At 31.7% G+C, this 26,528-nt stretch overlaps 2 protein-coding genes across 2 annotated transcripts; one reads left to right on the forward strand and one right to left on the reverse strand.

Annotated features, from left to right (window-relative positions):
- Positions 1 to 476: 476 nt before the first annotated feature.
- Positions 477 to 4,898, forward strand: LOC139888869 (uncharacterized). Its single transcript, XM_071871852.1, has 5 exons — positions 477 to 779; positions 978 to 1,232; positions 1,471 to 2,103; positions 4,519 to 4,641; positions 4,728 to 4,898. Exons 1-5 carry the CDS (start codon positions 477 to 479, stop codon positions 4,896 to 4,898), a joined length of 1,485 nt encoding a protein of 494 aa, XP_071727953.1.
- Positions 4,899 to 21,352: 16,454 nt separating this feature from the next.
- Positions 21,353 to 24,449, reverse strand: LOC139888870 (uncharacterized). The gene is made up of 7 exons (XM_071871853.1): positions 24,143 to 24,449; positions 23,612 to 24,034; positions 23,297 to 23,516; positions 22,706 to 22,846; positions 22,356 to 22,521; positions 22,057 to 22,261; positions 21,353 to 21,909 (listed from the first exon to the last, which is right to left on the reverse strand). Exons 1-7 carry the CDS (start codon positions 24,447 to 24,449, stop codon positions 21,353 to 21,355), a joined length of 2,019 nt encoding a protein of 672 aa, XP_071727954.1.
- Positions 24,450 to 26,528: the final 2,079 nt, after the last annotated feature.

Raw genomic sequence — 26,528 nt, forward strand, 5'->3', positions numbered from 1 at the left:
GCACGTTTTAACATATAAATGAAAGTAATCCACGTGTAGTAAGATTCCAGAGTATAAAATAGCACAGTACGCACAAATACGCAGTTTCGCGAAAGCACAAAGCACAAAAGCAAGTCAAAAAAGCCGGGTCGTTACAACAACAGAATGTACGTGGGGTGATGGTGAACGGTATATGGATTACAAATCCTCTAGAGGTGAAAGGAGCATTTTTTGAATATTACAAACAAAAATTTCAGAATGTCTCTCAATATACGTTGTTCAATGATGTACCAGCACAAAAGCAACTAGATGTTCTGGATAGAAATTTTTAAGAAAATGAAGTTTCCGGAAGTGAAATTAGACAGGCTATTTGGGATTGTGGAGGTACTAAGGCACCCGGGCACGATGGTTTCACATTTTTATTCCTAAAAAGAATTTGGGGTGTTGTAAAAGATGACTTAATACGCTCAATTCAACATACTTTCACCAACTTATATATGCCAAATGGTGTTGGTTCAACTTTCAACACTCTTTTACCAAAGGTCAATAATCCTACTTTGGTTAAAGATTATAGACCTATCTCACTAATCGGGGTTTACTATAAAATCATTGCGAAAATCCTTGTTTCTAGACTAGCTACGGTCATTGATAAAGTGATTAGCATTGAACAATTTGCTTTTATTGCTAATCGTCAAATTTTAGATGGGCCGTTGATCCTTAGTGAGGTTATTAATTGGTATAAAGAAAACTCTATGAAGTTGATGATCCTTAAGGTTGACTTTGAAAAGGCTTATGACACGGTAAGTTAGAAATACCTTGATCACATGTTGAACAAATTGGGTTTTGGCATTAAATGGAGAAATTGGATTTCTATGTGTCTTGCATGTTCAAGAACATTATTGTTACTTAATGGAAGTCCGACAAATGAATTTGATATTAAATGTGGTCTTCGCTAAGGAGATCCCTTAAATCCTTTTTTATTCTTATTCATTATGTAGGGACTTCATTTGGATCGTCAAAATGCTGTTGACATGAATGTCATAAAGGGTGTCAATGTTGGTTCTGATCAGACTAACATTTCACACCTTTTTTATGCGGACGATGCTTTGATTGTTTCAGAATGGAATCATGAGGAGATGGATAATATTATACAAATTTTTGACATTTTCTTCCTTGCTTCTGGCTTGAGAATAAATGTATCCAAATCGAATGTTTATGGTATCAATGTTTCCGAAACTGAAATGGCAGAAATGGTCAATCATTCAGGATGTTCTTCGGGTACTTTTCCTTTCACTTATCTTGGTCTTCCTTTAGGTTCTTACATGAACTTGATATCTAGTTGGTCACCTCTAGTGGAAAAGTTAAAAAAAAAAAAAAAAATCTGTATGGAAGGCACGGATGTTGTCTTTTGGAGGTCGTTTAACTTTAATAAAGTCCGTACTTGGAAGTATTGGCATTTACTATCTTTCGATATTTAAATGCCCAAAATAGGTTATTCGAACTCTCGAATGTATTAGAAGTGCATTCTTTTGGGGCAGTGATGATGAGGCAAAGAAGATGTCTTGGATTAAATGGGATTCAATTTTATCATCTTTGGATAAAGGAGGGCTTGGTGTTGGGAGTTTAGAGGCTTTTAACTTGGCTTTGAACTTTAAATGGATATGGAGATTTTATACTCAAACAAATCAATTATGGAGAAAAGTGATTCAATCTATATATGGACAGAGAGCTGCTATTGATAATGTCACTGGGTTTCGAAACAACATTTGGACAAACTTAATTAAATCTTATCTTAAATCTCAGCATGTCAACCTATTACCAAGCAATCCAATTGTTTCCCAGGTCAACAATGGTAATTCTACCTTATTTTGGATTGACAATTGGTTGAATGGAAAACCTCTAAAAGACCAATTTAATAGATTGTTCCATATTGGTGGAGATCAATTTTCTACTATTCATGATAAAGTTGCTAGTGGCGAATGGAATTGGTATTGGAATAGAGAAAACATTGGTGGAAGAAACGAAGAAAGCTTAAATACTCTAAGAAATCTAGTGCAAAATATTCATCTTACTAATGATATTGATCATTTCAAGTGGTCAATCGTTGATACAATTCAGTACAATGTTAGTAGAACAAGACAATTCATTGATAATTGATTACTTCCTACTCATAGTCCAAAAATCAGATGGATAAAGGTATTACCGGTAAAAATAAACATTCCTCTGTGGAGAATTAGGCGTGACCGTCTCCCTACTCGCAACAATTTGATTCTTCGCGGTATCGACATTCAATCTGCTATGTGTCCTATTTGTAACAATGTCGTTGAAATGGTTGATCACTTGTTCTTCGACTGTAATTTGGCTCAAGAACTATGGCGTAAAATTAGGGTATGGTGTAATGGGGGATTTACTTCTTTCACGAACTTGAATGATTGGGCCTGTTGGACTGATACTTGGGCTGGGTCAAACCAACAAAATTTGCGGGCTTATTCTATTGCTGCTGCTTTCTTTTGAATTGTTTGGCGTTTTCGTAATGGAGTTGTTTTTTCAGACGAGGTGCTTCAAAAAGGAGTCTTATTCGATTTGGTACGTTCTACTTCATATAATTGGTTATTTTATAGGAGTAGAGATAAGGTTGTTTGGAACAATTGGCTATCACAGCCGTTGTAATTTACTACTTGTACGTTTATTTCTGTTTCCCTCTAGAGTTTTTCTAGATGAGTAATAAAATTTGTATTTGTCGTTAAAAAAATAATAATAAAATAAATCGTCTTTTATAAGGCTAGGATTAAAAATACTTAATGGGTAAGGATGTTAGTTAACAAAATAATTAGCTTGTTATTGTCATTACAGTATTATTTATTTCTACCGATCGAGTTAAGTAAATAATTTCTATCATATTCGCAAGTAATGTGTGAGAATGGTTTGAAATAAAAATTATTTTTTATAACTATAAATCATTTTTTTTTATAACTAAATTTATATTTATTTATTTATATTTATATTTATATAATCTATTAAAAATGGGATTTTAATGGTGTCGTGCAAAAATATCCACTTGTTTGAAATGTAGTCTTTGGAATATGATTTTGTCATTAATTTAGTTATTATTATTTTTTATTTTTTTAACAGCGAATTTGCATTAGCGAATCATTTATTTCAATGGCCCTCATCATTTGCACACACACACGCTAGAAGAAAACTCCTACCTGGGTTGCTTGGCAACTAATCGCGGGACCTGGATTGATTGGCAACTAATCGCAGAAAATTGGAGAGAAAACCTTCCGCCCCTAGGAATTGAACCCGGGTTGCTTGGCAACTAATCGCGGGCCCTTCCACACTGAGGCTTGATACCGTTGAAGCAAACGTTCGTTGGTTTAATTTGGTTATTTTAACAATAATCTATCTATCTATCTATAGTTCCTATTAAAATTCTATAATGATGATGTCATTATTAGGCAAATTCTTTTGTTAAAAAAATCAAAAAACAAAAGAAAAAAAATCTAAGCATGGTGAGTGATGTCATTAATCTAAATAATTTTGAATTAAAATTAAATCTTATTAATTAATTATTATTATTAAATCTTATTAATAATTATTTTAATTATTAAAACTAAATAATTTTGAATTATTTTGATTAATTATTTTGAATTAAGTACGAGAAGGTATAAAAGTTAGGGAGAATAAAACTAATTCAAGATTTATATTTTAATTTACAATTTACAATTTTAAAATAAAATAACAATCAATATTATCTTTTTCGAGTTTTCGACTTCGTGTTTTCTTTGTTGTATGTATTGATATATGAACTTTGGACTCTCGAGATTTTTTAATGAAACTCACTTGCTTTTTTTAAAAAAAAATTTAGTTGTTTGATGAAATGTTCAGCTAACGAGTTTTTTAGTCTGACTTTGTGGTTCCACGCGTCATTAAACTAAATGACTTTAGCATTTACGTTCACTTAATACCTAAAACATATCATTAAACTGTTTCGTTTAAACCCGTGGTTCAACGGGTCATTTCACTAGTTATATGTTAAATTGTTACACTCATTAATAAATATCTCCATATATTCGACTTTAGTATTCTAAACTAACCTTCATCGATATACGTTTGCCTTATCTAGAAGAATACGATATTATATTGCACCTTTGACTAACTATTTAAAAGTTACCTCCAATTATTTACAAAGAACTTATGATTACCAAAGAACCGTGAACAAAGTTACAAGACTTGATATTGTTCATGGTAACAAAGTTTGTATTTTGCATTATGCTATCGTGTTACTTTAAAATTTTAAATGAAAGTTTACGTTTTTTACACCTATTTTTCAGTTAGTTTTTTTTTTTCTTTCAAATTTTCATAAATAAACCCGTGTATAAACTATGTATAAAAACTACGGTTTCTTGCCTCGACCTTCTCCCCGGCTTCTCTTCCGGTTTCATGCGGCGAATCTTTGTGTTTTTGTAAGGATTTCGGGATCTGAATGGTTTTTGGGGTGGATTTAGTGACGTTTCTGGCTAGCTCATGTGGTTTTAGGTTTGGCTCGTCGATTTCGTTTCTCCGCCCTTTGCCGCCGTTGTCTCCTCCGGTGACGGTTGTAGGCACCGAATTCCGAAGGAACTCTACTTCCTTATTGGCGGGGCTTCGGATCTAGGCGGGGTGGGATCGTTTTTGGCTAGGGTTTAGGTTGGGGCGTGTTTGGTGTTGAAATCTAACTGTGCTGGGTGGTTAACCGCTGCCGGCAGTTACTGGGGTGGGTGACAGCTACTGGCGGCCTTGGGTGGTTGCTAGTAGTTTCTGCAGACCTCCTGGTAGTTTCGGGTGGCGGGAAACAGAGGATGGTTGTTGTCGATGGCGATCGTCGGCGGTTGCTGGTGGCTGTTGGCGGGAACTGGCGCTGTTTACTGACTGCTTGAGTCCAGGGGTGTGTAAATGTCGTTTGAAAATTGGCGGAGGTAACTGATTCCTTTATGGTTCGAATCGGCATTTGGTTATGTTCGGTAGCTGCTAGTTTGGTTCATTCATTCCATTTCTTCCCGTCGTCATGTCTTTAGTGTGCTTAAAGTTGTTGCTGACGTTGTTGACTTAGTTGACTTCAGAAAATAGTCCACGGCAGTGTTGTAAATCTCCTTATTTCTCCCCGAGATCTCCCCGAGATCTCGTTTTTGGAATGCCGCCGAGACGAGATGTCCATCTCCCGAGATTTCTCGTTCAGCGAGGTCAAACTTGGTCAATGCCACGATTTCTCGAATTTTCTCGCTCATTTCTTGAATTTTTATTAAGATCACGTGATTTTTCGGATTTTCTCTCTCATTTCTTCGATTTACTTGTAAAATCTCATAAAAATGTATATAAATGTACATATATTTATTTATTTATATATATATATTTATATTAAAAAAACTAAAAAGTCCACGTAAGTCAACGCCCGAGATCTCCCCGAAATTTTTCCGAGATGCCGAGATCTCCCCAAAAATGTCCAAACGAGATCTCCCCGAGATCCGAGATCTCCTGTAGTGACCCGGAAATTTTCGACTAATTTTAAACCGAACTCTCGATACGATTTAATATTTTTGACACGATAAGCAAAGTCTGTTAGGTTGAGTCTCAAAAATTTTGAACTATTTCTTATATTCATTTGACCTTTGACTATTTCCGACGATTCACAAACAAATGTGTGTAAATAAATATGTAAATATATATAGATATATTTATAAATAAAAGTGTATATATATTAATGTGTGATATTTATATATTAAATTAATTACAAGTTACAATATAGTTGTTATGTTATTATTATCATTATTATTAATAATAAAATTATTATTATTACTATTATATTAGCATAATTATTATTATTATTATTATTATTATTATTATTATTATTATTATTATTATTATTATTATTATTATTATTATTATTATTTATAATATTATGAGTATTATTATTAATATAACTATGTTTATTAATTAATAAGATTAAATACAATATGTAAATCTAGATATATACATGCAGATATGTGACGACCCGGAAATTTCCGACTAAATTTAAACTTTATCTTTATATTATTCTGACACGATAAGCAATGTTTGTTAAGTTAAACCTCAAGGATTTTAAACTATGTTTATACATTCATTTAAACCTCGACCAAATTCCAATGATTCACGAACCATTAAATGAACATATATGAATATGTATGTATATGTGTATATGTTATAAATTGAAAATATCAACAAAGTATTTAAACGTATAATGCTTTATATGAACGTATTTGTTTCAATATGATTATCGACGAAATTAAAAAATATATATTAAATGATTGAATTATCAGAAACATTGAATTATGATTACAAGTCTCTGTTGAGAGGTCCACTATGATTTGAGAAAATCTATTCCTCTTAACGATATTCGGAATAATTTGTAAAGCTATTTATAAATAAAAATAAAAAGTGTCATTTACGAAAGTTAGACAAAAGCTAGTGAAAAATTAGTTTCCATAATATTCTATTAATCTATTTTCAAACGTACAAAAACATTTTCAGTTTAAAAAGAACTTTATTATTAAAACGTATATAACTTTTATAAATATCTAGAATCACTTTTGACAACTCATTACTTAACCAGTATAATAAATATAACGATATTTATATTTTATTTCATTAAATATATATAACGATTTAAATTAATATTATATATATTTATACGCGTATTATACATACATAGTTTTTATACTTTTAATATACTTTAACTTTACCTTTACTTTACTTTTACTTTACTTTAACTTTAATAATTCACTTTAATAATTCATACTTTAATAATTCACTTTAATAATTCATACTTTAATAATTCACTTTAATAATTCATACTTTAATAATTCATACTTTAATAATTCACTTTAATAATTCATACTTTAATAATTCACTTTAATAATTCATACTTTAATAATTCATACTTTAATAATTCACTTTAATAATTCAAAAATCTATTATAAATAGAATTCAATAGGTTTCATTATTTCATAGAAACTTGAAAATATATTTCTCTAAACTCTCTCAATCGATTTACATATATATATATATATATATATATATATATATATATATATATATATATATATATATATATATATATATATATATATATATATATATATATTTGCTCTGTATTATTTCAAGATATTATTAGTATACATAAAATATTACGACGGAGTGATGTCCGAGTGATTTCAAAATAGTTTTTTTTAAATGAGTCGAAGCTAAGGAAATTATGGGTTATAGCTATGGAGGTGATGGGTATGGTTCATGGGTATGCTCGTGAGGTCAATCTAGTGTTTATCATCTCCGTTGCGTCTACGTACTTTCCTGCAATATTGAATCTCAATATTGATACGTGAGCACTCATAACTTAACTTTTATATATCAATAGTGTATCCCTGACTAGTGCTCGAGTATATAGGATTATGCATGCTTATACATTCGATATTGTCCTTAGATAGGTTTGTTGAATCCTGAATTAGATACATATGCTACTGAGATAGGGTATATGATATGCATGTCATTGGAAAGCTAGCGAAAAATTAAGAACTTTTCATTTAGATATCGAATGGTTTCGATGAACGGATTAGAAGTTATAGTCAACTGAATTTTAGTATTATTGTTAAAATGATTATTATTACTATCGTCGTTATTATTTTAATAGAAATATCATTGTTATTATAAAATATCATTATTACTATTATGTTAGTATTATCATTTTATCATAATACCATTTTTAGTAAATATAAATATTGTTATAGAATAATAATAATTATTGTTACAAAATAATACAACTTTTACTTATTATTATTATGATCAATATTATTTTATCAAATAAATAGGGGATACAAAGATATTTTTCACCACGCGTAATATAATTACATTAATAATACTTACCACTATAGTTTTACGATCTTAAGTGAACTTTATAAATTTTACTACTTAAGATATATGAAAGTATATTTTATTATATATAAACGTTAATATAAATTTTTATTAATAAATGACTTTTATTATTATAAAATCTAATAAATATATTTAAATATATAAAACGACTATAGTTAAGTTATATAATAAACACGTATAAATTTTAGAAGTCATTTTGGGTCAAGTTGACTTTTGTTAACTTTTGCATATTAGTCTCGAGCATTAGGATTGTGGTACACTATGACTTGACCAAAAATTGTTAGACAAATATTGACCAACATATAAATATATATAATTAATATAGGTTCGTGAATCCGAGGCCAACCTTGCACTTGTTAAATGACGTTATATGTATTTTTACTACGAAATACAGTATGGTGAGTTTTCATAGCTCCCTTTTTAAATGCTTTTGCATTATATATTTTTGGGCTGAGAATACATGCATATTTTATAACTGTTTTACGAAATAGGCACAAGTACTAAAACTAATTCTACGTGGGTTTAAACCAGAAATATCCCATTAGCTTGGTAACTATAACTACTGGTGTATGACTGGAAGGCGCGAATCCTAAAGATAGATCTATTGGGCCTGACAAACCCCATCCTGACTATGGGATGCTTTAGTACTTCGAGGTTTATATAACACACCTGATTCGGTGTACTTTCAGAGGGTAAAACATGAACGTTAAGGCTTGTTACCGAGTGCCTACAACTTATAGAATACTTTTATACACTTGCAAGTGTACATATATTTATAAACGAAAATCTTGTGGTCTATTAATATATTGAAATGATTGTTATGATAAACCTATGAACTCACCAACCTTTTGGTTGACACTTTAAAGCATGTTTATTCTCAGGTATTAAAAAAATCTTCCGCTGTGCATTAGCTCATTTTAAGGATATTACTTGGAGTCATTCATGGCATATTTTGAAAGACGTTGCATTCGAGTCATTGAGTTCATCAAGATTATTATTATGTCAATTATAGTTGGATGTATTATCAAATGGTGTGCATGCCGTCAACTTTCGTTGTAAAGAAAGTTTGTCTTTTAAAAATGAATGCAATGTTTGTAAAATGTATCATATAGAGGTCAAATACCTCGCGATGTAATCAACTATTGTGAATCGTTTATAATATATATGAACGGGTCCTTTCAGTTGGTATCAGAGCGGTGGTCTTAGCGAACCAGGTCTGCATTAGTGTGTCTAACTGATAGTCGTTAGGATGCATTAGTGAGCCTGGACTTCGACCGTGTCTGCATGTCAAAAGTTTTGCTTATCATTTTTGTCGGAATTGCCTGCTTATCATTCTTAGTCTAGACACGTCTTACTGCATTGATTGCATAAATAGTGTATAGACAAAATTCATATCTTAGCGTATCTGCTAATCCATATCTTAGCGTATCTGTTACTGTAAACTTTACCTGACATATCACGTAAATTCCTCCGTAATCTACGAAATCTTTTGCTCTATATATATAGATATTCTATGTAATTAGAATACCACCCGATAGCCGAAAAATCATTTCATATCGAAAAATCCTTTATTCAATCGAACGAAATAGAATTCGTCATTAGTTCAAGTCCCTCGAATTCCGATATGGAATCCCACTCAAGCTCCGAAAGCAGTGTGACCGGAATGGATTAACCAATTAGCCATCATCTATTCTAGATGAATTGGGGATAGGTTCGTAGCCTCCTCAATAATTGGAGACAAGAAGAAGGTGATCCCTTCCATCCACCACATTGCCCTCTTGGCGATGAACCTGAAGCACTTACCGGTGAACCGGTCCGAAACACCATTTTCTCCCTCATTTCCAGAGTATCTCGTCACGATTATATACTACATTAAATTCTAGATTTTATTTATCCGCTCGTCCGAACCGACAATCACCCAGATGTAATAGAAGAAGTCAACGAGCTTCGCGCTCGAGTAGTGGCTTTAGAGAATATGGTGCAAGGGTTACAAACACCAACAAATAACGAAGTATTAATTCATAATTTCGATTTTATTGAATAAATACTCCGTAAAAGTTATGTAATTTCTAAAGTCTTTAGGGATTATTCAGTTCTAGTTTCAACCGTAAATCAAATGAGTTTAATTTAATATTAACTCATTAAATCTATGTTACATCTGAAGAAAATATGCACATATATATTTTCATAAAGACTGTAATAATATTCTGTTGTACAAAATATTAATTGTGAAATTTTTTTTTAACGGGTAGGTAATACCCGAGAGATATATAAATTCAAAATTAATATGTTACATTTTTCGAATCTGATTAAGCAAATCATCAACTATACTCTCAAAATCTCACAACAATATACATTCTTGTATAGTAATCAAAACAACCATTCTCACCCAAATTTGATTACGCATTCTGATTTTGACAAATCAAAATCGAAGTCATGATTTAACAGAAGACATCACTCTTAGATTCCTACATCTTTCAAAGCTATACTTTGGCTTCAAAACTGTGTTAGAACATCATATGTATATTAACGATTACAAACTGTGTTCAAACTCTCCGAAGTTTTCGAAGACACTTCAAACAATGAACAATCGAGATGATGATCCAACCACATATTACCCACATTTATGTACCTAAAAAGCTCTCGAAACCAAAGTTATAGTTCGACGCGTATCCGTGTTAGACCCTTTGGCATTTATTAGCTAAAATGACTTTTCAATTCCTTTTCAAAGTAGACAGTTTTGTCACAGCTCCAGCAAGTCAACTTCGACTTTTCAGTTGGACTAGTCTTATTATAACCTCGATAGATACGTTGCCCTTTCGTCATCGTTACTGGGGACCTTTCATATCTCGCCACCTTAGCAATAAACTTACCAACAACTTCAATTATCTTTGACTTTTCGAAAAATCATTATATTTATTGAAATCACATTATTTACTCATTCGCATCTTGTAACGAGAATTGTCATACGAATCATCGGAAAACAGTAACCAGTATTTTGAAATCTCGCAGCATGTCTACGCCAACAGTTATATGTGTACGTAAAACGTCTATCTCCTGGACTTACATACTTTGAATGTGAAGTTCTGAAAAATATTTTGAACTGCAAACTAGTTCTTGAAATGCTGACGAAGCATCAAAAACTGTAAACGATCTTAACAGTAAAAAAGTTTGATGACAAAGAATAGTAAGGTGGTAAAGCTGAGAAAAAGAGAAGGTTTGGAACTGGAAAACGGATTGAACAGACTATGAAGGAGGCTGTGGACAAATTACAAAGACTAAATCTGCCTTCAAAGAATCCAAATGATTCAGTGCCTGCTAAAGTCATTAACGAATACCTTACTCTTTATTCTAAACCTTTACAGAAAAATCTTCATCATCATCCATCAATATTAAAAATTCTAAGATATTATCATATCTTTCATTATAAATATCCACGATATTTCTGAAGATATTTTCACAACTAATCTTATCTGAAGTCATTTATCTCTTTGCGCTATCAGTGTTACATCATATAAGAAACTATTAGTTTCTATATTCTATAAACTTTCGAGTTTAAATTATGAATGTTTTGAAGTAGTGTTGGGAACTGAAGCATGAGTTAGTATAATATAATGACACTTGATCAACGTGATTATATTACAGTAAGTCATGCTGAGTTTCTAATGGGACATGACGATTCACAGACTATGCCATCATCATGTTCCATGTTACACGACTCTTGTATTCTATTTAATCTCTAAAAATATCAAAAATATATTTTCTTGATGATTCGGTCTTTTCAGGGTATTCTGGTAAATTAATAATCAAGATCGTGCCATTACCATTTCCTTCTTAGAACATTAACTATGTTCATTCTGAAATTCATATCTGCGAATACTGGACCATTACAAACGTTGCTTAATCACAAGAAGAAGAAACGAAAGGACAAAACTCCAAAATAGAAATTGGAGTATAAATCGTAGCAAATAGAAGGGAGCATTAACTGTGGATGTCAATGATTATAGAAGACAAAAGCAGGGGCTTTGAAATATAAGGGAAGATATAAAACCCAACAACCACCCAAAAATTATAAACCGTATATATCGATGCATATAACAATATAAAGACACGGAAGAACTAAAAACACTATAAAACCGAGAGTATAGTAGAAGTAAATAGATTCTTCCGGAGGCAGATGAAAAAGAAGAACGACAGATATGAAAGTGAGGAGTATATCGAGAATCAGTACTGGATGAAGCATATTGACAAATACTTTAAAATATGAGTTGAGGGAGAGAGAATAGAAGGTGTGAGTTGTAAAAAAACGAAGGATGTGGATTTATAATGAAATACCCGACAGAGAAATCAAGATGGATTATCGTATTAATTCGAAGAGAATCATAATCTCCTTAATCACCGAAGCATCAAATCTAACATAGATTACAAAGATTTTCTTTAAATTCGGAGATCAATTGTGATGATGTCAAAAGATATGACGAATCACTATAATCTTATTTCCTTCATTTACGATAACTTCCCTCATACGCTTCGAGTAATCGAATTATTTTATCCATACTTCTTAGACATGATAAAACTTCATAATCGTTACGTCATAATTACATTCTCATTGTTAGCCATAACGACCTCTATCAAATTTCGGGGACGAAATTTCTTTAACGGGTAGGTACTGTGACGACCCGGAAATTTCCGACTAAATTTAAACTTTATCTTTATATTATTCTGACACGATAAGCAATGTTTGTTAAGTTAAACCTCAAGGATTTTAAACTATTTTTATACATTCATTTAAACCTCGACCAAATTCCAATGATTCACGAACCATTAAATGAACATATATGAATATGTATGTATATGTGTATATGTTATAAATTGAAAATGTCAACAAAGTATTTAAACGTATAATGCTTTATATGAACGTATTTGTTTCAATATGATTATCGACGAAATTAAAAAATATATATTAAATGATTGAATTATCAGAAACATTGAATTATGATTACAAGTCTCTGTTGAGAGGTCCACTATGATTTGAGAAAATCTATTCCTCTTAACGATATTCGGAATAATTTGTAAAGCTATTTATAAATAAAAATAAAAAGTGTCATTTACGAAAGTTAGACAAAAGCTAGTGAAAAATTAGTTTCCATAATATTCTATTAATCTATTTTCAAATGTACAAAAACATTTTCAGTTTAAAAAGAACTTTATTATTAAAACGTATATAACTTTTATAAATATCTAGAATCACTTTTGACAACTCATTACTTAACCAGTATAATAAATATAACGATATTTATATTTTATTTCATTAAATATATATAACGATTTAAATTAATATTATATATATTTATACGCGTATTATACATACATAGTTTTTATACTTTTACTATACTTTAACTTTACCTTTACTTTACTTTTACTTTACTTTAACTTTAATAATTCACTTTAATAATTCATACTTTAATAATTCACTTTAATAATTCATACTTTAATAATTCACTTTAATAATTCATACTTTAATAATTCACTTTAATAATTCATACAATAATAATTCACTTTAATAATTCATACTTTAATAATTCATACTTTAATAATTCACTTTAATAATTCAAAAATCTATTATAAATAGAATTCAATAGATTTCATTATTTCATAGAAACTTGAAAATATATTTCTCTAAACTCTCTCAATCAATTTACATATATATATATATATATATATATATATATATATATATATATATATATATATATATATATATATATATATATATATATATATATATATATATATATATATATATATATATATATTTGCTCTGTATTATTTCAAGATATTATTAGTATACATAAAATATTACGACGGAGTGATGTCCGAGTGATTTCAAAATAGTTTTTTTTAAATGAGTCGAAGCTAAGGAAATTATGGGTTATAGCTATGGAGGTGATGGGTATGGTTCATGGGTATGCTCGTGAGGTCAATCTAGTGTTTATCATCTCCGTTGCGTCTACGTACTTTCCTGCAATATTGAATCTCAATATTGATACGTGAGCACTCATAACTTAACTTTTATATATCAATAGTGTATCCCTGACTAGTGCTCGAGTATATAGGATTATGCATGCTTGTACATTTGATATTGTCCTTAGATAGGTTTGTTGAATCCTGAATTAGATACATATGCTACTGAGATAGGGTATATGATATGCATGTCATTGGAAAGCTAGCGAAAAATTAAGAACTTTTCATTTAGATATCGAATGGTTTCGATGAACGGATTAGAAGTTATAGTCAACTGAATTTTAGTATTATTGTTAAAATGATTATTATTACTATCGTCGTTATTATTTTAATAGAAATATCATTGTTATTATAAAATATCATTATTACTATTATGTTAGTATTATCATTTTATCATAATACCATTTTTAGTAAATATAAATAGTGTTATAGAATAATAATAATTATTATTACAAAATAATACAACTTTTACTTATTATTATTATGATCAATATTATTTTATCAAATAAATAGGGGATACAAAGATATTTTTCACCACGCGTAATATAATTACATTAATAATACTTACCACTATAGTTTTACGATATTAAGTGAACTTTATAAATTTTACTACTTAAGATATATGAAAGTATATTTTATTATATATAAACGTTAATATAAATTTTTATTAATAAATGACTTTTATTATTATAAAATCTAATAAATATATTTAAATATATAAAACGACTATAGTTAAGTTATATAATAAACACGTATAAATTTTAGAAGTCATTTTGGGTCAAGTTGACTTTTGTTGACTTTTGCATATTAGTCTCGAGCATTAGGATTGTGGTACACTATGACTTGACCAAAAATTGTTAGACAAATATTGACCAACATATAAATATATATAATTAATATAGGTTCGTGAATCCGAGGCCAACCTTGCACTTGTTAAATGACGTTATATGTATTTTTACTACGAAATACAGTATGGTGAGTTTTCATAGCTCCCTTTTTAAATGCTTTTGCATTATATATTTTTGGGCTGAGAATACATGCATATTTTATAATTGTTTTACGAAATAGGCACAAGTACTAAAACTAATTCTACGTGAGTTTAAACCAGAAATATCCCCTTAGCTTGGTAACTATAACTACTGGTGTATGACTGGTAGGCGCGAATCCTAAAGATAGATCTATTGGGCCTGACAAACCCCATCCTGACTATGGAATGCTTTAGTACTTCGAGGTTTATATAACACACCTAATTCGGTGTACTTTCAGAGGGTAAAACATGAACGTTAAGTCTTGTTACCGAGTGCCTACAACTTATAGAATACTTTTATACACTTGCAAGTGTACATATATTTATAAACGAAAATCTTGTGGTCTATTAATATATTGAAATGATTGTTATGATAAACCTATGAACTCACCAACCTTTTAGTTGACACTTTAAAGCATGTTTATTCTCAGGTATTAAAGAAATCTTCCACTGTGCATTAGCTCATTTTAAGGATATTACTTGGAGTCATTCATGGCATATTTTGAAAGACGTTGCATTCGAGTCATTGAGTTCATCAAGATTATTATTATGTCAATTATAGTTGGATGTATTATCAAATGGTGTGCATGCCGTCAACTTTCGTTGTAAAGAAAGTTTGTCTTTTAAAAATGAATGCAATGTTTGTAAAATGTATCATATAGAGGTCAAATACCTCGCGATGTAATCAACTATTGTGAATCGTTTATAATATATATGAACGGGTCCTTTCAAGATATATAAAAACGAAAACACACACATATATATACTGATAAATACAGATATATTATATGAATCAGATATTATACAGACTCCGTTAACCATCACTATCTGATAAATTTATTTTTGTTTCCTTCTTCCTGATTGAAGATTCATGTATGCTAATTGGTACGAATAAGTTAAATATCACAATCTATTTATTTCTTTTCTTTTTCTGAATAATATTCCTGTCTAACTCCTTGCTACATATCCATATCACTCGTACGAATCTGTTAGCAATCCATCTCAACTGTTATAATTCCCTATTTGCTTTCTGATTGAAACTGCTGTCAACACCCAATTCTTCCATATAACAACGAAATCAGTTGAACGTAGATATCAGCTTTTGGATTTTATTTCTTCTCTTTGTTCTTGTCGACTTAAATGATTCTTCTGTCAATATCAATAAGCTACAAAACAAACTACAATCGAATCTTGTGCTGTAGTAATAGTACACTTTAACTAATACAAACTGCAATTTAGAATTAAAAGAAGATATATAAAAACAAAATAAAATACGAATTTGTTACCTATATCTATCACACTGAAAGTGATTTTTGTTTTTAGTCGGAGTTTGTTACGAATCACTTTCAATCATGAATCAAAACAAGAGAACGTTCATTAGATATATCCTCATTTATAATTGAGAATGAGGGAATATAAATATATATATATATATATATATATATATATATATATATATATATATATATATATATATATATATATATATATATATATATATATATATATATATAAATATATAATAAAAACCATGAAACTCACCTGCAAATTCTTACAACTTATATATTCATTTCTGTTTTGTTGTTCTACACCAAAAGCCAACCCAAAAACTATCTCCACTTCGATCACCATTTATTTTCTATATTTTAGTCATCATCCATCATCTTGTCTTCTTACTTCAACTTCACCACAAACCCATTTCGCCATTCCATCACATCGTTTCATAAATATATATACGTACACTTACATTTTTATTTCTGTTCAAACCACCACAAAAACACCAGCTTCATATTATTATTGTTTTTCTACTACTACGAATTAATATGATATTCCAATTCCAATCTCTTATGCTATCGAACAAATCATCACAGCTGCACAACTTTAATCATGGATTAATGAGCTGTAAAGTTTTCATTACAACTTTCCTTCTCATAATTTGACTCGTGTAAAGGTCAAGTGGGTGGATTCAATTTAATAAAACTAGTACACAATTAAGATGGGATCCTCAAATTTCTAGACAAATGCTAGTGCATGTGGGGACATGATGATAGAAATGAATCCTTAAACAAGCTGCAGTTTAATATATATTTATGGGCAGAATATTTAATCGAGCCAAAATAATCCCATTGCTTGTTGGGCCGTGAATTGATCAAGCATTTCTGTTGGGCTTCGGCTCTCCTACTAGGCCAAGTACTTACTTATCTTGTTGGGCCGGAATTATGAAGACCACGAGTCACCAGACCTGCAAAACGCCATTCCATGTTACTGCAACTCTCTTCCTTTATTACTGTTGTTGTTTTCTGAATTTTCAAATACCATCACAACCAATTAGGACGTATTAATTTAAGTGATAGATACATAAAGCGTTAAATATGAGTGGATGATGAAACTTAATAATAATACAATAAAGATAATACTTTAACTTTAATTATGATATGGGAACCGGAGGACCCTCCATCATTTTTTGTCGATCTTGCAAAACTGGACACAAGGGCGTATGGAGCTGAGCAAAATGTTTGGGCTGATATTTTCAAGTAAGGCTGAAACTGTTTTGCTACTTACTTTCTGTTTAAAGTTTAAAACGCAAACGGAGAACATGTGATGAATGATCACGGTGTTACGATGCATGATAATATTAAACGAATACGGTGATGATGGCACAACTTTAATTATGATATCGATGATACGTGATAAACGATGAGTTGTTGATATTAAAATAATGAGAAAGAGATGAGATTGAGATTGATATCAATATTGATATTGATATTGATCGAGACAATAAAACAACAATGATGATAATGATATGATGATATAGAAAAGATGATGATGATGTGTGTAATACGATCGTGATAATGATGGTAATTCATGATGAGGTGATAAGGAGAAGAGGTGATGGAAATGGGAGAAAAATTATAACAGATTAATATATGTTAAATAAATAAACGAGCGAGGTATTATTCGAAGACAACATGTGGAGCAACGGTTGAGCGTGTTTACGAGTTAGCTAGAGGTCGCGGGTTCGAGTCCCGTCGCGGGCAGTTTAACTTTTTTAAGCCTATTATGAGGTAGTTACTTATCATTATTATTATTATTATTATTATTATTATTATTATTATTATTATTATTATTATTATTATTATTATTATTATTATTATTATTATTATTATTATTATTATTATTATTATTATGATCATCTAACTAGTATAATTAATATCATTAGTATTGAAAGTATCAATTTTTATTAATGACATTATTATTATTATTATTATTATTATTATTATTATTATTATTATTATTATTATTATTATTATTATTATTATTAACAGTATCTTTATTGTTAAAAATGTCATTATTAGTAAAATTATCATTCTTACTAAAATTATCATTTTTATTTTCACTAACACTATCATTATTATTATTATTAATATCACTATTAATATTATTATTATTATTATAACAGATATTATATATATAAATATATTTATTACATACCTATACCAATATTACATAGTTTTATATTTTTAAACAAGATATTATTTTTATTAAGTGATACATAATATATAAATATATTATATAATATATATAGTAATATGATTATATATGTGAAAATTAATCTTAATACATTATAAACTTAGTTGATTAATATTATACGTGTTAATATATATACTTGATATAGGTTCATGAATCCGAGGCCAACCCTAAATTTTGTCAAGTGTCGTCATATGTATTTTTACTACAAAATACAGTATGGTGAGTTTCATTTGATCCTCTTTTACTCTTTACATTTTTGGGGCTGAGAATACATGCAAATGCTTTATTAACTATTTTACAATATTTATATGCGTGAGTTTCATTTGATTCCCTTTTACTCTTTACATTTTTGGGACTGAGAATACATGCGCTGTTTTTACAACTGCTTTATTAAATGCGTTTGAAATATATTTTGAATTGCGAATACATGATATGCTTTTATAAATGTTTGACGAGATAGACAAAAGCAAAACATTCCTCGAATGAATTATTATGCAGACAGAAGTTCTGCGGATTATTATTGAATTATGTGGACATGATAATTGCCACCATTGAATTATGTGGACATGATAATTGCCACCATTGAATTATGTGGACATGATAATTGCCACCATTGAATTATGTGGACATGATAATTGCCACCAATTGATGTGAATGTTATATATCGAGAGAATGATTTTATACACAGGTTATGTGTATGTTATTTTTGTGCACAAGATATGTGTACGGTTACTATGATTTATGAAAATGGTTTCGTACACGAGAAAGATCTACTGTATTTAAAAGATATAGTATGTACATTACAGGTGGGTATAGGATTTGGGCCCATTTGTACCATGCAGGATTTAAATATTGTGGTCTATCAAAAAGATGAATTTTATTGTTTTAAGATAAACCTATGAACTCACCAACCTTTTGGTTGACACTTTAAAGCATGTTTATTCTCAGGTACGAAAGAAATCTTCCGCTGTGCATTAGCTCATTTTAGAGACATTTCATGGAGTCGTTCAAGGCATATAGAGGTCCGTTCATCGCGATGGTACCATATGTTATTGTATTCGCTCGGAAAATTTTGGACGGGGTATGACATCTCCAACCTTGGGCCACGGGTTAGGTGTTCTTGGGTTGCCCTGTGAATGGTTTTGATTTGCGGTTTCTGAGGAGTGCTGTTGCGGGGTTAAATATGGGATCGGGTTTATGTGTATGTTTTAAGTTTAGGATTGGTGGTATTGTTTGTTTGTAATTTCATGTGTTATTCTTCCAATTGTGCTCGCTTGTTTCAATGTAGTCGTTCACAGTACTTAGCACGAACATAGCGAGAGCCAGTGTGATTTGGTTGCCTGTGACCAAGTACTTCATCAACAGATCGATATGATCTGCCCAATGTTGTACCACCGGATCCTCGGATTTTTTATATATAAACATATTACTCCATTCGTCCCATATCAATAGTCTAAGATAAAAAACAAACAGTTTAAGAAAATGTTATAAAAATTTCTATTTACTTTCCAGTTTTACTCTTACTTTTTCTTTCTCCTTTAATCATATTCACATACATTAAGCGCATATTAGAACTTAACTTTCTTATTTTTTTCTATTTATGAAAGTGAACAATTAATTTAAATAATCATAAAATAAAATACTGAACAATTAATATGAGATACGAGAAAGAGGGAGTAATATTTTGCCAAATTTTTTTTTATAAAAGTGAAAAAGGGTCCTGCTATATGTAAGAGCGTGGCAACACAAACATAATCGTACCGATAAAATCAGTTACAAAGTGGGACCAGCTAAACGATGGATCCATTTAAAAAACATTAAATATGAGTGGGCTTTGTTTTTCAGGCCACACGTGCGGATCGGTAATCCCGTGACCTTACGCATCTCAATTAAACTACAGTCAACATGAAATCAAATTTATCATAATCAAAATCAAACTTATAATAAGAGTTTTTTTTTTTTTTTTTTTTTTTTTTTTTTTTAACGGCGATGTTTTTGGAATCAGTAGATCGTTTCTTTCAACGACCCTCATCATTGCACGTAACACACACGTCCGGGCGGAAATCCAAATCCGATAGACGGTACCTGGGAACACATCCATTCGGCCAGTGGTTCCGGGTAGGGGTCCGTGAACGAATCCTGTAAAACCTCCCTATAGGGTCAATATATACCACCATTATTGGTGTTCAATTGGTTTAAAGAAAATCATGTCATCCCTAAGGATCGAACTCATGACCTCTCCCCATCCCATGACACAAAGTACATGGGAAGAACCGTTGGGCTATGCCCGCAAGTTCAACTTATGATAAGAGTTACTTTTTTTTCGAAAAGCATCAATCAATTTATTTATTATATATATAAACAACTCACTGAGTACAGTACATGTGCAAATTAGCATTCTCACAAATTACATCGCAAACAGGATAAGCAACAAATGAATGCAGCTAGGGTGCTAAGGTAGCAACATAGCAACACTTAAACAAAATGCAGCCTATACAAGATAGCAACTCGGATTGTGAAACCAATTATGCCGTTCGATGAATTTCTCCTTGCACCGCCTCGCGTTCTACTCGAAGCTTTTGTTTGAATCTCAATTAGCGCGACCGGCACATTCCAACAATTATTATTAAAAACTTTATGATTTCGATTCTTCTAAATTAGGTACCCGCACACCCACACAACCGCTTGCCATATGAGTTTGCCCGATCCCGAGATTATTTGCCCCGAATTCCCTTGAAACAAGTCAAGACACGCAATATTTGAATAGCTACAACGTCCCCACCAATCAAACACCTTTTGCCACACATGACTCGACTCGCTACAATGGATAATGGAGTGTTCAACCGTCTAAACATCGTCATCGCAAATTGCGCAACGAACTGAGTTGAGATCAACACCCCGTTTATCCAATTCAGTAAGTGCCGGGAGGCGATTTTTTAATAGCCGCCAAACAAAAACACCCACCTTTTTAGGGACCACACCATTATATAAAGTCTCACGATTAGAACTGTATGAGTTAAGTACCTTAGCCGCAACCAGATCATAAAGAAACTTAGTAGTGAATTTACCATTGTTACACAAGTCCCACCGCCATGAGTCTGCAACACTAGAATTAATTCTTACTGATTTTAAGAGTTCGGATAATTCAGCAAGCTCATTTTCAGCCCTCCTAGATAGAGCACGAACCCAATCCCAGATTCCAATATATTCTGACCTGTTCCAGGATAACCTTTCCTTGACCGAGACCGAGATGTCCGAATCAAGGTAAGCTAACCTGCTGAACCTGTTTTTAAGAGGTACATTCCCGAGCCATATATGTTCCCAGAACTTAGTAGATGCTCCATCACCAATGACCCGAAAAAAAGAGACCCGAAAAGGAAGGCCCAACTCGTCAATAGTGCAACCTGTTTTAATAATATTGGACCAAACAAAGCTGTATGAACCAAGAGAAACATTAGATTGAACCAACCCCCCCGAAGACCCGAAAATACTCAAAATAACCTTAACCCATAAGGAGTTGGTTTCGGTTTTAAACCTCCACCACCACTTACCGATTAAGGCCAAATTTTCACAATTAAGAGAGCCCAAATTTAACCCCACCTTCCCGAAAGGCAGAACAGTTTCGTCCCAGTTAACCCATGCAATTTTAGAGTTATTACCCGACCCGTCCCAGAAAAAAAAGAATGCCTTACACTCTCCAATTTTTTTAGCACACATGGCGGGGGAATTAAGAACGAGAAGTAGTAAAACAGTAAACTATTTAACACCGATTTCACAAGGGTCAAGCGTCCACCAAATGACATCGAACTAGCCTTCCAATCCGAAAGACGTTTCTCAAACTTATTCTCACCGGTTTCCAACTATCCAATTTTTTCATTTTACCACCAACCGGAAGCCCCAAGTAAATAAAAGGAAGTGACCCGCCACAGCATCCGAACATATTAGACATTTCATCCACTTCTACACAGTCAACACCTACACCATATAAGTTGCTTTTATTGTAGTTCACCTTGAGCCTGGGAGTTAACTCAAAACATTTAATGAGATTCATAAGGTTCCTAATGTTGGATTCACTCCAAAACCCGAAGAAGATCGTATCATCCGCATATTGAAGATGCGAAATAGGAATTTTATCATGGCCTATTTCCACTCCAATAAACCTGCCATTATTTAGCACCTCTTTAGATTAAAGCATTTAACCTTTTAGTCGCAAGAATGAAAAGGAAAGGAGAAAGCGGATCTCCTTGTCTTACACCCCGCTCCAACGAGAACTCATGAGTTGATGAACCATTAACAAGTATAGAGATTGAGGCTGATTTAAGACACGAAATAATCCAATTCCTGCATTTCAAACCAAACCCCATTATCTCCATGATTTCAAGAAGAAAATCCCAATTCAAGCAATCGAAAGCTTTTTCAAAATCGACTTTGAAAATGAGACTTTTAGAGCGCATATGTTTTAAAAACTCAACCATTTCATTAGCGATTAAAGCACATTCTAGGATATTGGCCCCTTTATAAACGCACTGTGCTCGAATCCCACAAGGTTAGGAATTACTTTCCTAAGTCGGTTAGAAAGCAACTTAGCAATTATTTTATAATAATTACCGATTAGACTAATAGGCCGGTAGTCATTTAAGTTAATCGAATCTACTTTTTTCGGTACGAGAGTAATAAATGATGCATTACAACCACGCGAGATGGTACCCGTAACCCAGAAAGAATTAATGGCAGCCATATGATCATCTTTAATCATACCCCAATATTTTTTGTAAAAACCCAAATTAAAACCATCCGGGCCCGGGGCCTTCGAACTCGCAACCTTTAACTGCCTCCCAGACTTCCGATTCGCTGAACATATATTCTAATTCAGCTGTTGCACACCCATCAATCTGATTTAATTCCAGCCCACTGAAATCAGCACGGCCCAATAATCGAGGCCTTCTGTTCCTTGCAGCCGCAAACCTAGCCTGAAAGTGAGCAACGGCAGTAGATTTCACAATAGCAGGTTCTTCAAACAAGAGCCATTAATTGTTAGCCCGCGGATGTTGTACTTACTGTATCTTCAACGCATAGTCGAGTGGAAAAATATAGTGTTCTCATCACCCTCGAGGGCCCATCGAATACGAGCCTTTTGTTTTAACATGTTCGCTTTAATTTTCTCCTTTTCTAGCCATCTTTTCCTAGTCTCCAACCAACAGATTCTATCTTGATCACTTAAATTCCCGAGCTCAGATTTTTGCTCCCAACAAGAAGCTAACGCTTTCAGGTTTTTAATTTCAGTGTCAAGATTCCCAAACAAATTTTTACTCCACTCTTTCAAATTGACTTTCACGTTTGTGAGCCGCTCCCTAAACACACAATCCTTTTTCACACCATGAACAACTTTATTCCAACCATCAATAACCACATTATCAACACCATACTTATTAAACCATTCATCAAATATCTTGAATGGTTTCGGACCAAAGTCAATTACTTTATCCCTAAGGATTAAAGGACAATGGTCCGAATCTAATCTATCCAATGCTACAATTTAAAGATCTTCTCATTGACTCATGAAATCATCATTAACAAGAAACCGGTCTAACTGACTAAATTTGTTCACATCATCGCTAATGCGAGTGAACCGCTTACCGTTAATAGGAATATCAATCAAACCATTTCTTGTAATGAACTCATTAAATCTAGTTGCACGAGTTTGACGAAATACACTATTTAACCGATCCGAATGAAATCTAACCTCATTAAAATCACCACATAACAACCAAGACGAATCAATCTTATCAAGAAGACCATCAAGTGAGTGCCACATCTCCTTCTTACCCGCATCATTATGAGGCCCGTATATATTAACAATAATTGACTCCTTACCCGATCCGACCCAATTACCTCTAACCGCCAAGAAGAATTCACTTGTGACAGCTTTAATAATCGAGAACATAGTCGTATCCCAAACAAGTAATAAACCCCCAGAACTACCAATGCCTCCTTTTGAACAAAACTGACATCACTATGTCCCCATAGTGCTTGAACCCAACTATCATCGTGAAATCGACACTTAGTTTCTTGAAACACCGCAATATCAAGTTTTTCTGACATAACTATACCCCTAACCCAGCTGTAACAACCTGACTTTTTCCATTAACTTTTCATTAAATACTTAACGACCGTTAGTTAAATTCTAATGAATTTATATGCTAGAACGTTTTCTTTTAAGTATACTATTTTGATATGTGCTACGTATTAAATGATTTCATACTTTGGTTTAGAAGTATGCGAGAAACTTAGAAAACGCAAGAAAAACGTACGGTTAGTGAAAACCGGAAAAACGTCTTTAAGACAACGAAACGATTGATAATCTACTTTTAATAATTATTTTATATAATTATTATGCTTTAAAGATAGTTTTAACTTCTTAGAAGTTTTATAAATTTAAAACGCGTAGAATTTGCTAAAACGCTCGGTTAACGTTCCAGCTTTCGGTTTTGGTTAATGACACTTAGCAACGAAATAAATAATTATTAAGTATAATAATTATTCCATGTATTTTATAAATTTAGAATTCTTTTATTATTAATAGAATTTAATTTAATTCAAAAATCCGAAGGATTTAACGTTTAGCGATTCGGTTCGCGTTTTTTGGTTTTGGGACACTGATGAGATCCGAAAGCATCACCCTTAACCACAAAAGAGACCCTTGGGGAGCAATGTTTCATATTGAACCAATTTAGTACACGTTCAATATATGCCTTTTGAGACAACCCTAATGTCTCATTGGCTCGATCTCAATTCCTATAACATAAGAGGCTTCGCAAAGATCTTTCATGTCAAAGTTTCTAGATAGAATTGGTTTTGACTCATGCAATAAATCCACATTATAACTTATTAAATGATATCATCAACCTAAAGCACAATTAAAATAAAATTGCTCCCACTCATCTTAAGGTACATTGAGTTATCTTCTGATTTCTAATGAAGTTGTGTTTCTTCATTACTTCATCAGTTTTGAATACCATTGATGAGATGCTTTCTTAAGCCCATAAATACATTTCTTGAGTTTACAAACTAAATGTTCATAGATTTGATATAGAAAACCTTAAGGTTGAGCCATGAACACATCTTCATGTATATCTCCATTAAGAAATGTCATTTTTGGCGTCCATTTGATGTAACTCAAAGTAAAAAATGAGTTACTAAGACCATTATGATCCTTAGGGAGTCTTTTCTCGACACTAGAGAAAAGGTTTCTTTATAATCAATAATCTCATTTTATGTATACCCTTTTGCAATTAAAGGAGCTTTGTATCATTAAAGAATTCCATTTAGTAATTGACAAGTTCCTAAATGATACTTTTGCTCATTGAGTTCAACTCATCTTTCATTGCTTCCCTCTAATGAGTTGATTACTCATACTAATGGCATCCTCAAATGATTCGGGGCCATTGCATTTCCCCAAGTCAAAATCAGTCTCATTCAAATGGATATAGTAATCGCCATAATTCGTGGGTTGCCTTGTCATTGTGATCTATGCAATGAATATCGAGTTTCTTGTGGTGCAATATTAATCTTGAGGTTAGGCTCATTTTCCTATACTTTATTGGATGATCTTGAGTAGTTAAGTGATCATTCGAGGTGTCAAAGTGGACTGTTAATCGGGATGGGCACATGAAAATTATGGTGTCTCATCTCGAGCCACTTGCAGTTCAGTTCTTTTAAATGAACCTATCCCACTGTTATTAGCATTTCCAAGAAACTCAGCATGGCGTGTTGATGTGTACGGGGTGTACTAGGAAATAGTATTATTTTTATAACGAAATACTATTAAATATGATACAATTTTACACAAGATATTTATTTATTTATAGAATGGATATACCTAAACCTTGCTACAACACTTATAGGCAGTGTACCTAATCGTACAGTAGTGTAGTTTTTAGTAAGTCCGGTTCGTCCACAGGGAACTCTTAAACAAGCTTAACGCTATATTAGTTTTAAATTTATAAAAATACAAATATATATA

Source organism: Rutidosis leptorrhynchoides, chromosome 2, assembly GCF_046630445.1.
Source record: "Rutidosis leptorrhynchoides isolate AG116_Rl617_1_P2 chromosome 2, CSIRO_AGI_Rlap_v1, whole genome shotgun sequence".
Taxonomy (NCBI): Eukaryota; Viridiplantae; Streptophyta; class Magnoliopsida; order Asterales; family Asteraceae; genus Rutidosis; species Rutidosis leptorrhynchoides.

What these genes read in the sequence shown, in the direction of transcription:
- LOC139888869 (XM_071871852.1), top strand. Translation starts at nt 477, where the DNA reads ATGCCAAATGGTGTTGGTTCAACTTTCAACACTCTTTTACCAAAGGTC. An exon ending in TTGATACAATTCAGTACAAT is followed by an intron (nt 2,104 to 4,518) that starts GTTAGTAGAACA and finishes ATGTGGTTTTAG; the next exon opens with GTTTGGCTCGTCGATTTCGT. An exon ending in GGGCTTCGGATCTAGGCGGG is followed by an intron (nt 4,642 to 4,727) that starts GTGGGATCGTTT and finishes CGCTGCCGGCAG; the next exon opens with TTACTGGGGTGGGTGACAGC.
- LOC139888870 (XM_071871853.1), bottom strand. Translation starts at nt 24,449, where the DNA reads ATGTTCTCGATTATTAAAGCTGTCACAAGTGAATTCTTCTTGGCGGTT. An exon ending in GATTGATATTCCTATTAACG is followed by an intron (nt 24,035 to 24,142) that starts GTAAGCGGTTCA and finishes TTTAAATTGTAG; the next exon opens with CATTGGATAGATTAGATTCG. An exon ending in TATTCGATGGGCCCTCGAGG is followed by an intron (nt 23,517 to 23,611) that starts GTGATGAGAACA and finishes TCTTGTTTGAAG; the next exon opens with AACCTGCTATTGTGAAATCT.